This window comes from Oryctolagus cuniculus, chromosome X, assembly GCF_051225735.1.
Source record: "Oryctolagus cuniculus isolate XC-2025 breed Fujian yellow rabbit chromosome X, ASM5122573v1, whole genome shotgun sequence".
NCBI lineage: Eukaryota > Metazoa > Chordata > Mammalia > Lagomorpha > Leporidae > Oryctolagus > Oryctolagus cuniculus.
Genome location: NC_142888.1, coordinates 10,579,790 through 10,599,880, shown reverse-complemented (window position 1 = coordinate 10,599,880; position 20,091 = coordinate 10,579,790). Strand labels below are relative to the sequence as shown.

The following is a 20,091-nucleotide window of genomic DNA, read 5'->3' as shown; positions in this document are numbered from 1 at the left end:
CAAAGCTATAGAGAAACAGACATTCATATGTCATTTGTGGGAGTGTAAAATAGGACCACTTTATAAAGAAGAATTTGGAATATCTAATAAAATTTGACAAGCATTTTACTCTTTAAGCCAGCAAATTATTGGAAATATAAACGCCCATCCAAGGAAACCATTTGAATAAATTACAGTACCTCTATACAATGGAAAACTATATATATAAAAGAAAGGAAGATCTCTAAGCACTAATATGCACTGATTTTTAGGCTATCTTGGTAAGTAAAAAAAAGCAAAGTACAAGACTATCTACAGACATTATCTTTTGGGTAAGAAAGAAAAGGAAATATAAATACATACAAACAATTCTCCTGGGTACATACCACAAAACAGTTATTCAAACAAAAACTTGTACACAAATGTTCATATCAACACCATGCACAATAACCAAAAGGTGGGAGGGGGACAGCACTGTGGCACAGCTAGTTAAGCCGCCACCTGTGATGCCAGAATCCCATACGAGAGCCAGTCTGAGTCCGCACTGCTCCGCTTCCAACCTAACTCTCAGCTAACAAGCCTGGGAAAGGAATGGAAGATGGCCCAAGGGCCTGGGCCCTAGCAGCCCACGTCAGACACGAGGGATGAGTTCCAAGCTCCTGGCTTCAGCCTGGCCCAGCCCCAGCTGTTAAAAAGTGAACCAATGAATGGAAGATCCATGTCACCCTCTCACTCTTTCAAATAAATCTTAATTGGGGTTGGCGCTGTGGCATAGTAGGCTAAGCCTCCGCCTGCAGAGCTGACATCCCATATGGATGCCCGTTCGTGTCCCAGCTACTCCTCTTCCAATCCAGCTCTCTGCTATGGCTTGAGAAAACAGACTTGGGCCCTGCAATAGTGTGGGAGACCCAGAAGAAGCTCCTGGCTCTTGGCTTCAAATCAGTCCAGCTCCAGTCATTGCAGCCATTTGGAGAGTGAACCAGCAGATGGAAGACCTTTCTCTCCATCTCTCTGTAACTCTACCTCTCAAATAAATAAATAAAACTTATTTAAAAAAGAAAATATTATGCTAAATGAAAGCCAGTCACAATGACCATCTATTATAAAATTCCTTTTTTATGAAACATCCAGAACAGGGAAATCTACAGAGACAGAAAGCAGATTACGGGCCAGCACTGTGGCATGGCAGGTAAAGCCCCCACCTGCAGTGCTGGCATCCCATATGAGTGCCAGTTCGAGTCCCAGCAGCTCCACTTCTGATACAGCTCTCTGCTACAGCCTGGGAAAACAGTGGAAGATGATGGCCCAAGTGCTTGGGCCCCTGAACCCGTGTGGGAGACCTGGAAGAAGCTCCTGGCTCCTAGCTTCGGATTTGTGCAGCTTTCGCCATTGCAGCCATCTGGGGAGTGAACCAGCATATGAAGGAATCCCCCCCCCCCAACGCCTCTCTATAACTCTGCCCTTCAAATAAATAAATAAATATTTAAAGAAAAAAGAAAGAAATTAGATTAATTGTTGCCAGGAAGGCAGACTGGGGAGAGACTACATAATAGGTATGGGAGGGCTGGCACTGTGGTGGATAAAGCCATCATCTGCACAACACTCTGAGAATAGACCCTTGGCAAAATATATGAAAAGAGCAAATAACCCTGAAAGAAACCAAAAACTCTTGGAATGATTTTTGGTAGAGGTAATCCAGTAATTCTAAAATTATTCTGAGTACATTACAGAAGGCTTCTCATTGAGAATGAAAGTAGACCTAAGTGGAGAATTGGGAAGAGGAAAAAGTCAGTGGTATCTGGATTTCAATCAAATACATCAGTATGAATTCATGATATACATATGATCGTCCTCAAAAAGTTCATGGAAAACGTGTATAATGAAAAACCTATGAGTGGATTTCAAAATTCTGCATCAAAATAAACTTACCTTTTAATTCCATTCTGTCAAGTTTTGAAGCACCCTCATATAACTTCCTAACTCTATTCATTGAAAGGGTCTAAAAGCCATTATGCCCCAGTAGGAAGGGGCACAGCTATCCCTAGATGTGAATGCCATTCCCCATAAAAAAGAACCAGGATTCTTGGGAGAATTGGTTGATCCCAAATCTTGGACAAGAGTACAAAGCAATTCTGGAATGTTTTCCTTTTATTGGTCCAGAAAGCAATGAAATGCTAAAAAACTAAAGGGGTCATGTCAAAAAAAGATGAAAGAACCAGCACAAAAGGGTTCCCACTGACTAAAACTATAATTTGAACATAAAAAAAAAAAACCAGGGGCCAGCACTGTTGCACAAGTTAAGCCACCGCCTGCACCACTAGCATCCCAGATAGGCACCAGTTCAAGTCCTAGCTGCTCTGCTTCCAATCCAGCTCCCTGTTAATGTACCTGGGAAAGCAGCAGAAGATGGCCCAAGTTCTCAGGTCCCTGTACCCATGTGAGAGACCCTGATGAAGCTCCTGACTCCTGGCTTCAGCCTGTCCCAACTCTGGCCATTGCAGCCATTGGGGAATAAACAAGCAAATGGAAAACTGATCTTCTCTCTCTGTCTCTCTGTCTCTGTCTGTCCCTGTCTCTCCTCTCTCTGTAACTCTGACTTTTAACTAAAAAATATTTTTTTAAAAAAGAGAAAATGATAATAGGCACTAGAATTTTTATTTATTTTTACTTGAAAGGCAGTAAGATAGAGACAGATTGGATACTGAATATCAACAGTAAATTTTCTAGAAATCCATGAGCTTGAAGCAATAATTTTTAAAAGGAGAAAAGAGAGGAGCTGGCACTGTGGCACAGCGGGTTAAAGCCCTGGCCTGAAGCACCAGTATCCCACGTGGGCGCCGGTTCTGGTCCCAGCTGCTCCTCTGCTGATCCAGCTCTCTGCTTTGGCCTGAGAGAGCGGTGGAGGATGGCCCAAGTCCTTGGGCCCCTGCACCCATGTGGGAGACCTGGAGGAAGCTCCTGACTCCTGATCGGCTCAGCTCCAGCCGTTGCAGCCATTTGGGGAATGAACCAGTGGATGGAAGACCTCTCTCTCTCTTTCTGTCTCTACCTCTCTCTGTGACTCTGTCTTCCAAATAAATAACAAATAAATTTAAAGAGAGAGAGAGAGAGAGAGAGAGAGAGAGAGAGAGAGAGAAAGAGAGCATCAATAGATGCTGAAAGCCCTGGGTAAGCATTTATGGGGAAATGGGATATACACATGGCCTCTAATCACCATCCCTTATTTGCATTAATTACAAAGAGGGAAATGTCAACTTTTTAAGAAAGAAATCTGTCAAGCAACATTTTTTTTTTTTGACAGGCAGAGTGGACAGTGAGAGAGAGAGAGAGACAGAGAGAAAGTTCTTCCTTTGCTGTTGGTTCACCCTCCAATGGCCGCTGTGGCTGGCGTGCTGCGGCCGGTGCACTGCGCTGATCCGAAGGCAGGAGCCAGGTGCTTCTCCTGGTCTCCCATGCGGGTGCAGGGCCCAAGCACTCGGGCCATCCTCCACTGCACTCCCGGGCCACAGCAGAGAGCTGGCCTGGAAGAGGGGCAACCGGGACAGAATCCGGCGCCCCGACCGGGACTGGAAGAGGGGCAACCGGGACAGAATCCGGCGCCCCGACCGGGACTAGAACCCAGTGTGCCGGTGCCGCAAGGCAGAGGATTAGCCTAATGAGCCACGGCGCCGGACGCAACATCTTAATATAAATACAAATGGCATGACGGACATTATGATATGCCCCTGAAATGATCAATGGGAAGGTCATAACTTCATCTATACTACAGATTTTGCCAAAACACTTACAAAAAACATTTACTGTTACAAAAATACGTAATCTAAAATTAGGCATGAAGAGACAATCAGGCAAATCCCAGACTGTGAGAATTCAACAAAATCACCAGTCCCTTTAAACTGTGAATGTCATGGGGGTGGGTGTTTGGTTCAAGGTTTAAGCCTCTGGTTGGACACTAGCAACCCACATAAAGATGCCTGGATTCAAGTCCCAGCTCTACTCCCAATTCCAGCTTCCTGCTAATGCACACCCTGGGAGGCAGCAGTGATGGCTTGGTTTACTCAAAATAAAAAATCTGCCAGTGACTGTGTACCCAAGAAAATGTGACGCATTTATTCACATAATTTTAAATTTCAATTAAACAAAGCCAGGTGATTATAGCAGTTCTAAACTTTGTTACTGTACTGTAAAATTACCAAAGAGCTAAAATTTTAAGTATACCACTTCAGTAGGAATTAGATGATATCACTTAAAATTTTAGCCCTCAAAATCACCAAGTGTAAATCAACAAAAGGACTCAAAAGCTCAAAGTAAATAGACTACACTCTAGATAATAAAGACATGAACCTTTTCATTCTCTGGTATTATTTTTGTTTAATTTTCCATGTAACAATGCTTCTCTGAAAATTTCAGACAATTCTTTAAATCTCAAAAGGACACAAAATGTAGGCACCTTTCTCACTGGCATCAAGGGTATCATCTTCAAGGTCATCATCAAAAATCTCTCGGCCATCTTCCACATAGCCGATACCATCTGCAGAAACAAAATTTAATATTGGTATCAATTTTAAAACGTGGGCAGTATTTTAGACATAACCAAAAGAAATCCTTATACCCATTCAGATATTCTCCTAGCCTGCGCCATTTTTAAGTGTGGCAGAATCCTGTTCAAACAAATGTCCGATAAGGCACAGCATCCACTTAACAGATGTGGAGACAAAATCAAAATACACTGCACCACGTTAGGTGAGCCAGTGAAATGATGTGGCTGATGAATCAAAGTCTACCATACAAGATGTTTTATAGCAGCTGTCCTCTATCAGAAGAATTAAAAGAACCAAGACTACCACAAGCCCAGAAAGGCTTCCCAGTCTACAAGGAAAAACTGGCAACACAGCTGAGTCTGCCACTTACAGAAGTAGAAACAGAAATATAGCCAAAGGCACAGTGTACATTTCCTCCCTGTACTCAGTATTCACACCCAAAAAATAGACCCTACAAGCAAAAGTAATGAGTTTTCTATATGGAACATAAGAACATGAAGACCGGTCCTTACATGGTGCTTTCCACTGTCAATCACTGTTCACACCTAGAACTTCTGGTACTCCTCACAGCAGCTCTGGGAGACTGGTGGTTTTCTTATCCTCATATTACAGATTTTTTAAAAAATTTGAGGCTCAGAGAGATTAAGTAACTTGTTCAAAGTAATACAGTAGGAAAGGGGGAAAGACAGAACTTGAACCTGTGCCCTTTAATTTCAAATGCTCCGTGTTAGCCCCACAGGCACATGGCTCCTCCCAATTCTTGCTAAGCCATTTCTTTGAGAAGTTATACTATACCCTGAAGTATGTGCCTAATTCTCCAAAACATTCACAAAGAGACTTCCTATTGTTCCTCAGTTAAGGAAAATTCAAATAAAAGATACGAACCTAACAGTACATTACAGCCCACACAGAGCAGCAACTCACTGCAAGAAATTCTTGAAGAAGCAACTAGCACAGTGCCTGGAAGGCAATTTCCTCTCACATACCATCATCCACAATCCAGTCGTCATCCTGGCGTGCCTGAACCAGCTTAGAATACTGTTCTTCATCAACTTCTTCATAAACACTTGTGAAGTCCTCGACCTGCCATTATACAAGTTTGAGAAACAGCTTCAAATGAAGTGAAAGCGTTAAAACCATTCTGATGAAAAAATTGTCAAACTGAAACTGGAATGGCAGCCTGATGGAGTAGCTGCAACCAAATCATGAGTTCTGACATTCAACACCACTACAGGGTTTTCCTTAAATAGACATCAATTAACTTAGTATTCCTTTTAGGTGGGTGTTAACATAAGATATTAAATGATTCCATTAGCATAATATACTTGTCATACCATCAATTACTCATCAACTTCATAAAAAACAAACTGAATTATAGCCAACTCTTCATTAGCTGCTTTGGGGATTATTCACTTGTAATTTCAAGACTGGTTTCTTCTTAGCAAACCCGTAAGGCATGCCATCTCCCTCTCCACTGACTGATGGATGCTCAGTGAACAGACAATCATTTTAATAACTGTTCACCCAACCAAATGTGATTCAAGAAAGAAAATCTCCCTCATCCATCCCCCTGCACAAATCAGCCAAACAAATATATCCTACATTCTACAAGCAAGCTGGAAAATGGTTTTGGAGTGTTTCTGTTTGCATTAGCACTGGACTTAAGTCCTGAAGAGTGGCAAGTCTTCCAACAGTACCAACTGCCTCACTGCCGGAGTATCAGTGTGCCAGCAGGTACTGGCAGGAATGAAGCATTCCACCTCTACAGAGTGAAAGCAACAAATGGGACAGACACCACTGCCCACTAGATGACACTCTGGTGGGCTACTGAGATCTTCGCAGCCATCTCATTAAAATGCCCGCCCCTGGGGCAGGAACTTGGCCTAGCGATGAAAATGGCAGTCTGCATCTGCCCGGTTAGATACCCAGCTCCTTATTCCAGCTTCCTAATAACGCACAATCTGAGATGCAGCAGGTGACGGCTCAAGCAGGTGGGACCCAGTCTCCCCCACGGGAAACCTGTACAGAGTTCCCAGCTCCCAGTGTTCAGCCCTGCCCGGCTCCAGCCATTACGAGCATTCGGGAGAGTAGACCAGTGAATGGGAGATCTCTAACTGTGGGTCTCTCTCTGGCTCTCTGCCTCTCAAATACATTGTTCTTTAACATTTCAACAGATTCCTTCTTCCCTCAAGAGTTCCACTGCTTTTTTCTACCTGAAGAGCTAAGACTCTAGGAAAAAGCTCTGAGCTTTGAGAGCCTGATGGCCAGGGCTGACTGGATTCCTGCCACACCTACAGGCTTATAATAATTACAGGATTAGGCTTAGTTTTCACCTCCTTTTTATCCTACTCTACAGGGATCACTGCCCTTTCACAATTCAGAAACAGAAACTACCTGCCCTGCCAAACTAAGCTTTCAACAAGCCCAATTTTACTCTACTGACCAAGTCTGTTTGAGGGGTTGGGGGAGGGCACAATTGTTTTCGCTGGCTGAAGACATTTGTTGACTCTCATTTAAGTAATTCACTTGTATACTACCAAGACGACACCAGGAAACTATTTCAAAAGCAATCATTTTGAGTAAAAAGTCATTTTCACTCTGTCTTTATAAAGAGCATTGCTACAGCTCGGCATGCACTCTTAGAGCCATACAATTAACATTAGTGCTTCAAGGAAAATGTGCCACATCGTGCCATCCTCTGAAATGCCTCTCGGAACTCCTGCAAGAAGCATCTCTGCTACAATCCTGTAGCAACTCTTCACGATCTGGCAGTCTCATTTAATTTGAACAAAAGGTGCCAAGTGGCAGGAATCGTCTTCTATTTGTTGTAACTACCCAATCCAGTACCAGTCATGGTTAAACATGAATATTCTAGGGCTGGCACTGTGGCGTAACAGGTAAAGCCGCCACCTGCAGTGCTGGCATCCCCTATGGGCACTGTTTGAGTCCCGGCTGCTCCACTTCCGATCCAGCTCTCTGCTATGACCTGGGAAAGCAGTGGAAGATGGCCCAAGTCCTTGAGCCCCTGCACCCACATGGGAGACCTGGAGGAGGCTCCTGGCTCCTGGCTTCAGATCGGCGCAGCTCCGGCTGTTGCAGCCAACTGAGGAATGAATCAGCGGATGGAAGACCTCTCTCTCTCTTTGTCTGTCTCTCCTTCTGTGTAACTCTTTCAAATAAATAAATAAATCTTTAAAAAGAAGAAAAGAACAACTTTTATAAAAAAAATACATGAATATTCTAAAGTCAGACTTCCTGGATTCTAAAGTCCAATTCCTGGAATCTGCCACTAAGACATCAGACATCTCATGTGGAAAACGTTAATCATAGTATCTAATTTAATCCTCCATTCGTGGTTGTTATTACTTTCTAGTGTCAATCACTTTCTAGTCTTGAGGAAGTGAAATAAAACTCAGGAAAGTGAAGCTAGACAATGTTGTACAGATAGTAATCACTATTTTTTTTGCCTGCAGGCCACAAATAGTGGGTAAAGGAAAATGAACACTACATTCAATCTTTTTTTTTTTTTAAAGATTTATTTATCTATCTGAAAGGTAGAGTCACAAAGAGGCAAAGGCAGAAAGAGAGAGAGGTCCTCCATCCACTGGTCCACTTCCCAGATGGCCGCAATGCCCAGAGCTGCACGAACCCGAAGCCAGGATCCAAGAGCTTCCCCCGGGTCTCCCACTCAGGTGCAGGGACCCAAGGACCTGGGCCAACCTCCACTACCCTCCCAGGCCACAGCGGAGAGCCAGACCAGAAGCAGAGCAGCCAGGACCCACACAGGTGCCCATATGGGACGCAGACACTGCAGACAACAGCTTGACCCACTACACCACAGCACCAGCCCCAACACATTCAATCTTATAAGACGAACATGGAAGAAGTAAGGTCCAAGTCTCCACTGCTACCCCCTCCACAAACGAGATTAAGAACAGTGCTCTCCGAGAAGGAGTGCTTAGCTAGACTGCTCAACAGCTTACCAGTAAAAGGACCTCAGTCCTCTCAACAAAGACATGGAACTTACTGGAGATGCAGCCAGCAACAGGGGAAAAATAGAGCTACTTTCATTTTGGAATTCTATGTTTTATTTTCACTTACTTTCACTTTATTTTTGAAAGCATAAAGAGACAGAACAGAGATCTCCCATCTGCTGGTTCACTCCTCAGATACCCACAACAGCAAGACTGACCAGGCTAAAGCCAGGAGCCTGGAACTCAACCTGGGTCTCCTAAGTGTGGGTGGCAGGGACTCAAGTACTTGAGCCATCACCTGCTGCCTCCCAGGGAGTGCATTACCAAGAAGCTAAAATGAAGCAGAGTAGCTGGGACTTGAACCAGGCACACTGATATGGAACGTGGCCTCCAGGACAGGGACTTAACTACTGCCAAAAGGCCCACCCGTTTTGGAATTTTAAAATCATCTGTAGGGTCCGGTGCTGTGGCATAGCAGGTAAAGCCACTGCCTGCAGTGCCAGCATCCTATACGGGTGTCAGTTCGAGACCTGGATGTTCCACTTCTGATCTATCTCTCTGCTATGGCCTAGGAAGGCAGTAGAGGATGGACCCGCGTGGGAGACCAGGAGGAAGCTCCTGGTTCCTGGCTTCGGTTCAGCCCAGCTTCAGCAGTTGCAGCCAACTGGGGATCTCTCTCTCTCTGCCTCTGCCTCTGCTTCTCTGTAACTCTGCCTTTCAAATAAATAAGTAAATCTTAAAATAAAAAAACTAATAAAATAAATAAAATCATCTGTAAAGTGCCTTACAGGAAGCTTAAGGGTTGTGTGTTTTCCATAATCTGTCTATCTACCTCATGCCCACATTCTATTAAGAAATCGCTATTATAAGAAGCTTGAAATAATATGTATATTGACTACATGCAAGCTATGATTTAGGTAAACCACAGGAGGATAAAAAAGAGAAAAATGGTTACTTACTTCATATTTATACTTCTCACCAGCTTTAGCCTTTTTCAGTCTCTCCAAAGCTTCCTGGCGTCCTTTCTTTGATTTTTTTTCTCGCCGGGCTCGAGAAGCTACAAAACTCCCTGAATCTGACACAGCCGGAAAAAAAAAAGCCAAATTTACATGAGATGTTATAAAATTGTCAGCCATCTTCCCTCAAAAACAAAGAAACATTTCTGACCAATAATACACAATATTATACAAACGGATTTGTTTATAATAGGAATAATTCACAAAGCTCATGGCCAAATATGCAGATTCTCTGGCTCTTCAAAAATTTTCTCTAAGATCCAGCTAAAATAACTGAATCAACCATTATCCCAGAGTCACCTAATATCCTGCAGAGGCACTAGGAGAAAAAAGATCAGCCATCAGTTAGTCCATAAACTTGCCACTAGAAATGACAGGCCATAAGTAATCCTGCAGGTTATAAAAGGAGGACATTCATTTTGTATTCTATTAATCAACATTCAAAAGGCTCCAAGGAGCCTCTGTTCTTTGCAAGTACTAGGTGCTAGGAGAGAGGCAAAGATCACAAAGACACCGCCCCTGAACGCTCAGAACTTACAATCTAATACAGGGGATAAGCAGCCAACTGGCACTCAAACAAGATTTAAAAGTAATGCATGCCTGACAGAGGTTTGGATAAAGGACTTGGAATTTCAATGGAGGAACAGACTGGGGACTGGGAGAATTTAACAAAGATGCCTGTGCAGAGAGTCTTGATTCTATCACTGATTTCAAGGACTCAGTTGGTTAGGATATTATAGGATGATATGAGTTCAACTTTTGAATTATTCACGCTTTGTCATTATAAACTGACCACCCCACACACATACTCAAAAGAATTCATTCACAGAATTAAGACTTCCGTATACCAGCTGACAAATAACCACACCAAGCATGAGAGTGCTGCCTGCCAGCCATGAGTTTAGGCTCAGCACGACTGCAATCTATGTCTGCGAAATGGAGTATTTTATTGTACTTGGTGCTAATTAACGTACAAAAAGGAGTAGGCCCAGGAAAGGAGAAGTATTGATAAGAGGCATCCTAAAAGCTGCAGCTCTGCTGGAACATTCATAACATTAAGCTGTTTGACTGAAATAGAAGATGCAATCTAAAGAACACATATCAAATGCTGCCAATAAACTGCTGAAAACTCTATCTTAGCGGTAAAGTATATAATTACCGATCTTATTTCTTTTTTCCCTAGCTTTCTGGAAATGGAATCTCTCTTTATAACATCTCGGTCTATTGTTTGACTTTCACATTTGACTTTTAAATTCATTTTCAGAAAGGCATTAAGTGTAAAGTAAGGAATACAGGTACTTAATGATGACAGTCATAAAATCTTAGGTGTCACTCAAATGACTTCAAAAATTGTAAGCAGGCCTACATGAAAAGGTTTCAGAGATTAAGGAACATGACCACTAAGAGTGGAAAGCTGCCTTCAATGTATTCAAGACTCCTCCGACCCCTAACAAAACACAAGGGTTTAAAATAGACCTACATCTCAAGCAACACTGTTCCACTATACAGAGTCTGGGGTACAAACAAACAACAGTTACTTGCCTGTCCTCAAGGGGCTCACAATCAAGTAAAAAAACTTGAGGGTGCCATCATACTATAAACATCCTGCCACAGAAAAAGGTTATACCACAGCACTCAAGTAACAGAGAAGCGAGCCTGAACTTTGCCTGGGAAATCAGGGAAGCCTTCACAGGGGAGGTTTCCAATACAGGCTTAAGGATAAGAATAGAATTTCATCATCAGAGAACAGAGTAAGAGCAGCAGAAGACGAAGGGGCATGAGCCAAATTACAAAGGGATGAAAATGACAGGTGTACTCAGAAACTCAAAGTCACTCTGGAAGGTAAATTCAACAGGAGAATATACAGCGCTTCAAACTGGGAGTTTAGGGAGAAGCAGCATACCCCGGTTCTACCATTTATAGGGTGACATGGGACCACCAATTAAGAAGTGGACAAGGGTCCTGTTTCAAGCTGCCAGCATCTGAAACTGTTGGAGACAATAAAATTCCCCCCTTATAACTCCTGATATCCTTTTTCTGAGGCTTTGTAGCTGAAAAAAAATCCTTCCCAGAAACCCTTACAACCAGTGCACAGGCTTATAAATTAGGCCCTACCAATTAGGAACATCTGCTTGAGGGCAGGCATTTGGCACTGCATTTGAGATACAGCCTGAGATACCCACATCCCATCAGTGTCTGGGTTTGAGTTCTGGCTCTGCTTTCTGATTCCAGCTTCCTGCTAATGCACACCTTGGAACACGGCAGAAGGCATGGCGGCTCTGCATTTGAGATACAGCCTGAGATACCCACATCCCATCAGTGTCTGGGTTTGAGTTCTGGCTCTGCTTTCTGATTCCAGCTTCCTGCTAATGCACACCTTGGAACACGGCAGAAGGCATGGCGGCTCAAGTACTTGAATCCCTGTCACGTGCATGGGAGACCAGGATTAAGTTCTGAGCTCCGGGCTTCAGCCTGGCCCAGCCCCGACTGTTAGAGGCATTTGGGGAGTGAACCAACAGACAGAAAATCTCTGCCTCTCTGCCTTTCAAACAAAATGAAAATAAATATAGAAGTTTTAGTGCCCCACATTTATTTAGAACAATAATCAGAAGCTAGGGACACTAGGCGGGGCGGGGGTGGGGGGGTTAGGAGATTTCACAAGTAGCAACAGCTGCAGAAGGACTGAGCCTATGCAACAGCGCCAGCAGTGTTGTAAATACAAGCTATACCACTAAGCACTTGGCCACAGTCGGCGACGACCTCCTCTCTGGCCTAGTTTTGTAGCATGACTTAAAGCACCTGTTCCTGGCTAAGCAGCCCTCAGAACGGCTTTCTAGAGTCCTCCTGAAGTTTCTGTAAGTAACACAGTATTCTAATAAATTCCTTTTCTGTTTAACTCAGCTGGAGTTGTTCCTTTGACTAATACAAAGCCTCAGAAAAAGGATAATCATGTGTGCTTCGTAGAGCTGTTAAGGAATAAACGAGGATGCCTATGTTACTTTACACTTCCCTATAGAGCAAAAGCTCATTTGAAGTTTGTGTGTGCACATAGATACAAAGTAGCCAAACACACATACAAATGAATGCTTACACCCCACATCTAGCAGTACCATGGGCTAGCTTCAGAAAGAAGAAATAAAAGCAAAGTCCTTTCCTCAGGGAAGCCTCAATATAGCACTACATATAATGACATGCTTACCATCTTGACTCCTGAAGACAAAAACCATGTCCAACCTACCCACCATCATAATGCCAGAGCCTGGCAGAACACCTGTGACCAGTAAGTACATAATAAATATCTGTCAAATGAACAAATGAATGAACCATTCTACCCACTTTTTTTTAATCATTAAACATCCCCTGATGTCTTTTCATACATAACAGCTAGTTACAGATCTTTAGACTTTTCACTGCTTTTGTCAAGGTGTTCCACTCTCCAATACATAAGGGAAAAAAAGCCAAGGCAGGTGTTAGGCACAGCACGTAAGACGCCATTTGGGATGCCCACATCAGAGTTCCTAGGTTCAAATCCTGGGTCTGCTTGTGATTTCAGCTCTCTGCTAATGTACACCTTGGGAAGCAGCAGGTGATGGTTCAAGTACTAGGGTCCTTGCCATCCACCAGGGAAGACCCAGATTGGGTTCCCAGCTCCTGGTCTGGCCCAGCCTCCACCCACCGTTCTAGGCATTTGGGGAGTGAACCAACGGATGGGGGATCTTTTGTCTCCCTCTCTCTCTCCCTTTGAGATAAATGAAAATAAATAATAAAGAAAAAAGGCCTAGGGTTTTTTTTTTGAATGTCTCCAATGCTTGGTACAGGTAAGTAAGCATAACAAAGAACAAGCATAGAAAAATCCAGTTAGGCAAGTTTAAATATTTGTTTCAAAATTACCACCTGCAGTCCCATCATTCTCCCTCAAAGCAGAGACACTAGCCCACAGCAGGCTATCAGGTAAAAATCTCACCCTCCTCCACAGCAGAAATTCCAGTCACAAGTCCCCAGTAACTACTTAATCAACACCACGACTTAAGAGAGGTATCAAGATTGCACAGTATCCTCCAGGGAGTGATTTCTTGATGTTCACAGATGACGTGCAGTTTTTAGGGTGAAAAGGACTTAGTGGCAAATCACTGATCAAGTGCTACAAAGGCTGCTCACGTACTCACATCCTACAGCCCATCTGTAATCCAGGCTAGTCGACTCTACACAATAAATTGTCTTTAAAAACGAAAGGCTAGAAGAACAAATTGAAATCTGTGATTCACAACTAGGTGAATGCAAAGGAAGCTGATTAGGAACCCAGTTCTCATTAATGATGATGTATTTGAGTGACAGGAAGTATGAGCCTGAGCTAAGAAAGCGAAGCATCTGATTTTAAGTTAGAAGTTCACTGAAGTCACACTTTCGTTGAACACTGTTCAAAAATCAGAAATCAGACAAAGCAATTTGCATTTCGGTATTCTATTTTTGGAAATAAAAGATTACTACTGAGAAACTGAGTGATATACAGGGCACCCAAAATGCTGAACTATTTTTTTTTACAAACTTCCTCAGAAATGACTAGAGTCGAGCATTATTTCTATGCACCACTTTAAGACCTTCCCACAGAAGAATTTGAAAGAAAAACTCTTAACGCAAAGTAGAAACGCATTACCCAAAAAGACAAAACGCATTTGAATCAGGTTGACAGCGCTTACAGCTAGCTTTCCTTAGTTACAACACAGAACAATTTTTCTGCAAGTTCCTAAAAAGGAAGGCGCACATCTGTTCTGTCCTTGGCAGCAGCGAAATACTTTCGATCGAGACAGTGCTCCACCGGGACCAGACTCAACGAAGTTGTGCCCAGCACGTGAGTACCACCCAGGAAAAATACGAGTAAAAAGAACAGCAAGCGAGTATGACGACCATCAGTGGGAGAGGGAAGGCAGTCTCCCGAACAAAAAAAAATCCTACAGGGAGCTCTTGAGTTTGCCAAGCGTACACAGCCCTGCAAGGAAATCCTGTCCAACACCAAAGGGCTCCCGCCCGAGACGCCTAAGATCAGCACCCAAACACACCCGCGGGGCAGACCGGGAGAGTGCGCTTCTCCAGGAAAAAAGAATGCAGAGACCTCCCGCAATCCGCAATAATGTCACGGTCCCCACATTCCCAACCAAGTGTCCCGCCCATGGAATAGTCCCTCACCGCTCGCCCCCAGCTCGGAATCGTTGCCGTGTATGGGCGCCATGGTCCCGGAGTCTCTCGATTCCGCGCCAACCAGCCCGAAACTGACTGGAGCGGGGGCCGAGATAGGCGCGAGCCCAAAAGCCAATCAGCGGCTTAGGAGGAGGTGGACTTCCGCCCGGAAGGACACTGACGTGCAGCGCGCGCCGCGCCCCGCCCCCGGCCTTCCCGCGGGCGCGCATTAGGCGCCCTGTGATGACCCCTTAGGGAAAAGCTAGAGCTGAAGGGAAGCCGGAGGAGAGCTGGAGAACGAAGCGGTCGGGCGCGGGAAGGGACCCGCCTGTAGACTGCGCAGGCGCACCAACGATGATGGGAACCGATTTGGGCGCGTGGAACTAGAGGCTCTCTGGTTCTGAGAGATGATTTTCCGGGAAAAGAGGCGCGGGCAGGCAGGACAGTGGGCGTGGTTGAACCGGTTTTTTCCCCCCAGCCTGGGAAAGCGACAGCCTCCTGCCGCGTTCTCAGAGTTTTGCCTGATAACTTAGCTTCGCAGTGTGTGAACACAATGGCTGTCTAATTTATCTATGCGTGTTTGTGTGTATCTATCTCACCACTTAAAAATATATGCCACCATTTTAACCAAATAACCAAGTATCACTAAACAGTAATTTCACCTCATATACCTTCTGATGTGCTGCATTTGGAAAAGGACCGACTTCGCCTATGTAGTCTTCTTGCCAAAAATGTCTACCTGACTATAACACTGAGGAAACAATCACACGAATTCAAAGTGTAGGGCAACTTAAAAAATATCCGGCCTAGACTTCTCCAAAATGTCAATGTTATCAAAGACAAAAGAGCACTAAGTTCTTGCTTATACTATCATGCATGCAATGTATGCATTTCATTTTATTTTTTTCTAAGTAAGTATAATGTGTTTTCATTAGGTAATGCCTGCCACACATTTATAATGTTTTCCTTCCTGTTTGGCCACATGCTTGTTGATACATTCTTCACATAACAATTTTTCTGATACTTTCTCTAAAGAGGATACAAAGAATTCAGTTCATCTTCTAACATGGTTGATCACTTTTAAAACTTTATTTTAGGGGCTGGCATTCTGGCACAGCTGGTTTCAGCGCTGGCTGCAATACCAGAATCCCCTATGAGCACCAAGACCTAGCTGCTCCATTTCTAATCTAACTTACTACTGGTGCACCTGGGAAAGCAGACTAAGATGGCCCAAGTACATGGGCCCCTGCCACTCACGTGGGAGACCCGAATAAAAAAGCTCCTGGCTCCTGATTTTGGCTCAGGCCAGCCCTAGCCATTGCAGCCATTTGAGGAGTGAACCAGCGGATGGAAGACCTCTCTCTGTCTCTATGTAACTCCGACTTTCAAATAAATAAATAAATATTTCTAAAAAAGAAAATTCAGGGGCCGGCGCTGTGGCGTAGCGGGTAAAGCCACCACCTGCAGTGCCAGCATCCCATATGGGCACTGGTTTGAGTCCAGGCTGCTCCACTTCTGATCCAGCTCTCTGCTATGGCCTGCGAAAGCAGTGGAAGATGGCCCAAGTCCTTGGGCCCCTGCACCCACGTGGGAGACCTGGAAGAAGCTCCTGGCTTCTGGCTTTGGATCAGCTCAGCTCCAGCTATTGCAGCCAATTGGGGAGTGAACCAGCGGATGGAAGACCTCTCTCTCTCTCTCTCTCTCTCTCTCTCTCTATGTAACTCTGAGTTTCAAATAAATAAATCTTTAAAAAAATAAAATAAAATTCATTCTGTATTTATTTGAAAGGCCGAGAAACAGAGACAGGGATCTCTCAGCTAGTTCACTCCCCAAATGCCTGCAATAACAGGGGCCAGCCATGCCAAAGCCAGGAATTAGGAACTCAATTCTGGTCTCCCAAATGGGTAGCAGGCACTCATCCCCTGAGCCATCACCTGCTGCTTCCCAGGGTACACATTAGCAGGAGACTGGAATTGGGAGCAGAGGCAGGACTCAGACCCAGGCACTCTGATAGGGGATTGTGGGCATCCCAAGTGGTGTCTTAACTGTACATGAAACACCTCCCCCAATGTTTGTTTCTTACTTGCTGACTGTTCAGAAATTTTTCTTTCAACTTCGCAATTTGTGTAATACGTGTTTAAGATATGAGCAAGGGGGCTTCAAAAAGTTCATGGAAAATTCACATCAGCTCTTTATTCCAATTTTTCACTAACTTTTGAAGCCCCCTCATGTAACATGTAGCAGTTCACACATTAACATAGTCACTGTTTATAGAGTGCCAGTTACAAGTTTATGCCTACACTTCCCTTTTAAAAATCTTGGAACTTCTATTATCAAGTTTATTCCTAACAGGAGAGAACCATTTTGGCTAGACATCCATAAGAGCCAAATTCTTTCCTTAATAATTTCACATGTCTGATCAGTTTCCACATGGCAGCTTATAATCATAAGTATTTCAAATCTCATTTCTCTTTCACTGCTGCTAGGGTCTCAATGTTTCCATCTCCCTAAAATTTATAGGTTGAAACCTAATCACCAAGGTGGTGGTATTAGGAGGTAGGAGCATTGGGAGACGATTAGGTCATGGGGAGAGGGGTCATGAATAGGATTAGTACCCTTACAAAAGAGGCCCCAGAGAGCCTTCTGCCCTGTGAGGACAGCGAGGAGGCACCATCTCCACGGCAGAATATCAGACTGCAAGCCACACACCAAATGTGCTGATACCTTCATCTTGCATTCCCCAGTCTCCAGAACTTCAAAAAATAAATTGTTGCTATTTATCAGCCACACAGTGTATCATATTGTGTTACAGCAGCCTGAACAGACTAAGACAAGTATTCACATACTCCAGGGGGCCAGGACATACAGGACACTCTCATGTCATGATAGGACTTCTGGTCCTGTGCATTCAAGTCACAACTCAGGTCAACCAGCACAGTAGAGGAGGAATAGTCCTGGAAGCTATTCGCATACTAGGAGGGTCTACCAGTAACAAGTATGTGTGAAAGTGCCTTCAGTCCACATAAATAAATGACCTAGGCCTAGAAACTAAGGAGCATCAACTCAACTTCCCCATAGTCTGATCCCACTTTACCACCTCTAGGTGGGAAGGGAAGTGTATCGGAGGGACAGTGTCAAGAGCTGGCTGTTAAATATTCAGGAGTTTTGTAATCTGCATGTTAAACCATCAGAAGAATGAAATCAGCCCCGGTGGGAGTATTTATATCATGGAAATTGGCAAATGACACAAATCAGAGCTTTTCTTTTTTCTTTTCACAGAAAAAGGCAGTTTGCCAGCAAACCTCCAAGTAGACAGCAGTCCTAACTGATTGAAGCTACATTTTTTACAAAAACATAAGACCATTGTGAGAGCACCTCTAAGAATCTTGGAAACGAAAGGCCCAGAGATTAAGCTTCATCAGCTTCACTAAACCTACCTCTGTTATCTAATCATGCACAAAAATCACAATTTGTCCTCAACTCACTCACTCCTGTCTGGGACCAGTTTTGCAAGGCGAACTGTTTGCTTTGTTGTTGTTGTTGCTGTCATCACTGTAAACAAAGAAAAACAAATTGAAGCTAACTCGAGATAGTATTTTCCACCTTTTTAAACATTTGTATTTTTTTTTTTTTGACAGGCAGAGTGGACAGTGAGAGAGAGAGAGAGACAGAGATAAAGGTCTTCCTTTGCCATTGGTTCACCCTCCAATGGCCGCCATGGCTGGCGTGCTGCAGCCGGCGCACCACGCTGATCCGATGGCAGGAGCCAGGTGCTTCTCCTGGTCTCCCATGGGGTGCAGGGCCCAAGCACCTGGGCCATCCTCCACTGCACTCCCTGGCCACAGCAGAGAGCTGGCCTGGAAGAGGGGCAACCGGGACAGAATCTGGCGCCCCAACCGGAACTAGAACCCAGTGTGCCGGTGCCACAAGGCGGAGGATTAGCCTAGTGAGTCACGGCGCCGGCCAAACATTTGTATTTATTTATTTGAGATGCAGAAAGAGACAGAGAGACAGAGAAAGGTCTCCCATCCACTGATTCACTCCCTAAATGCGATGGCCTGGGCAGCGCTGAAGCCAGGAGCCAGGTATGCAATGCATGTCATCTATGTGGGTGGTAAGATCCAACTATTGGGGTCATCACCACACCTCCCGGGGTAAACATTAGCAGGAAGCTGGAGACAGGTAATAAACCTAGGCACTCCATGTGAGACACAGACAACCTAACCAGTATCCAAATATGCCAAATGCCATGCCTTTTTTCCTATATTTTTCTATATTTTTTTCTAAATTTTTCTATATTTGAATTTCTCTACAAAAACTCCATCCATTACTGATAACCTTAGTGTTGAAGGACCACTTACTTATTGCAGGAGGCAATGTAAATTGGTACAGTCTTTTAGAAAATATTTCCATCTGGGGCCGGCACTGTGGTGTAGCAGGTAAAAGCCGCCACCTGCAGTGCCGGCATCCCATATGGGTGCCAGTTCGATTTCTGGCTGCTCCACTTCTGATCCAGCTCTCTGCTATGGCCTGGGAAAGCAGTAGAAGATGGCCCAAGTCCTTGGGCCCCTGTACCCACGTAGGATACATGGAAGAAGCTCCTGGCTCCTGGCTTCAGAGCAGCGCAGCTCCCACCATTGCAGCCATCTGGGGAGTGAACCAGCAGATGGAAGACCCCTCTCTCTCTCTCTCTCTCTCTCCTTCTCCTTCTCCTTCTCCTTCTCCTTCTGTGTGTGTAACTCTGCATTTCAAATAAAATAAATAAATCTCTAAAAAATATTTCAATTTGTCACAAGTACCATAAACATGTTTCTATCTTTCCAGTCATTATATCCAAAGGTAAAAGTGTTAAACTAAATAATAGAAACAAAAAGAAATGGGGGCCGGCGCCATGGCTCACTTGGTTAATCCTCCGCCTGCGGCACCAGCATCCCATATGGGTGCCGGATTCTGTCCTGGTTGCTCCTCTTCCAGGCCAGCTCTCTGCTGTGGCCCGGGAGTGCAGTGGAGGATGGCCCAAGTGCTTGGGCCCTGCACCCGCATGGGAGACCGGAAGAAGCACCTGGATCCTGGCTTCAGATCCGCGCAGTGCTGGCTGTAGCGGTCATTTGGGGGAGTGAACCAACAGAAGGAAGACCTTTCTCTCTGTCTCTCTCTCACTGTCTATAACTCTACCTGTCAAATAATTAAAAAAAAAAAAGAAATGCAAAGTTGTTAATGACTGCCATTTTCCATTAGCAAAAACACTGGGACATAGTTGCTCATATCAGAGAAAAGGTTTAATGTCCTGACTGCTCCACTTCCAAAACCACTTCCCTGCTAATGCGTCCGGGAAAGCAGCAGGAGATGGCTCCAGTGTGCGGACCCCTACCATCCACGTGCAAGTTCCACATGGAGCTTCTTGTG

The 20,091-nt window shown here is 44.4% G+C and overlaps 1 protein-coding gene across 4 annotated transcripts in view; it reads right to left on the bottom strand.

Moving 5' to 3' along the window:
- POLA1 (DNA polymerase alpha 1, catalytic subunit) overlaps positions 1 to 15,006 on the bottom strand; it is a 330,362-nt gene extending 315,356 nt beyond the window's left edge. For all 4 annotated transcript variants that reach the window (XM_008272470.5, XM_089324875.1, XM_089324876.1 and 1 more), the window contains exons 1-4: positions 14,695 to 15,006; positions 9,454 to 9,569; positions 5,507 to 5,603; positions 4,430 to 4,510 (exon numbers count right to left, since the gene is read on the bottom strand). In XM_008272470.5, the coding sequence (XP_008270692.3) occupies positions 4,430 to 4,510; positions 5,507 to 5,603; positions 9,454 to 9,569; positions 14,695 to 14,737 (337 nt within the window). In that variant the 5' untranslated portion in view covers positions 14,738 to 15,006. The remainder of the gene's footprint in view (positions 1 to 4,429; positions 4,511 to 5,506; positions 5,604 to 9,453; positions 9,570 to 14,694) is intronic.
- Between the last annotated feature and the right edge of the window lie 5,085 nt (positions 15,007 to 20,091).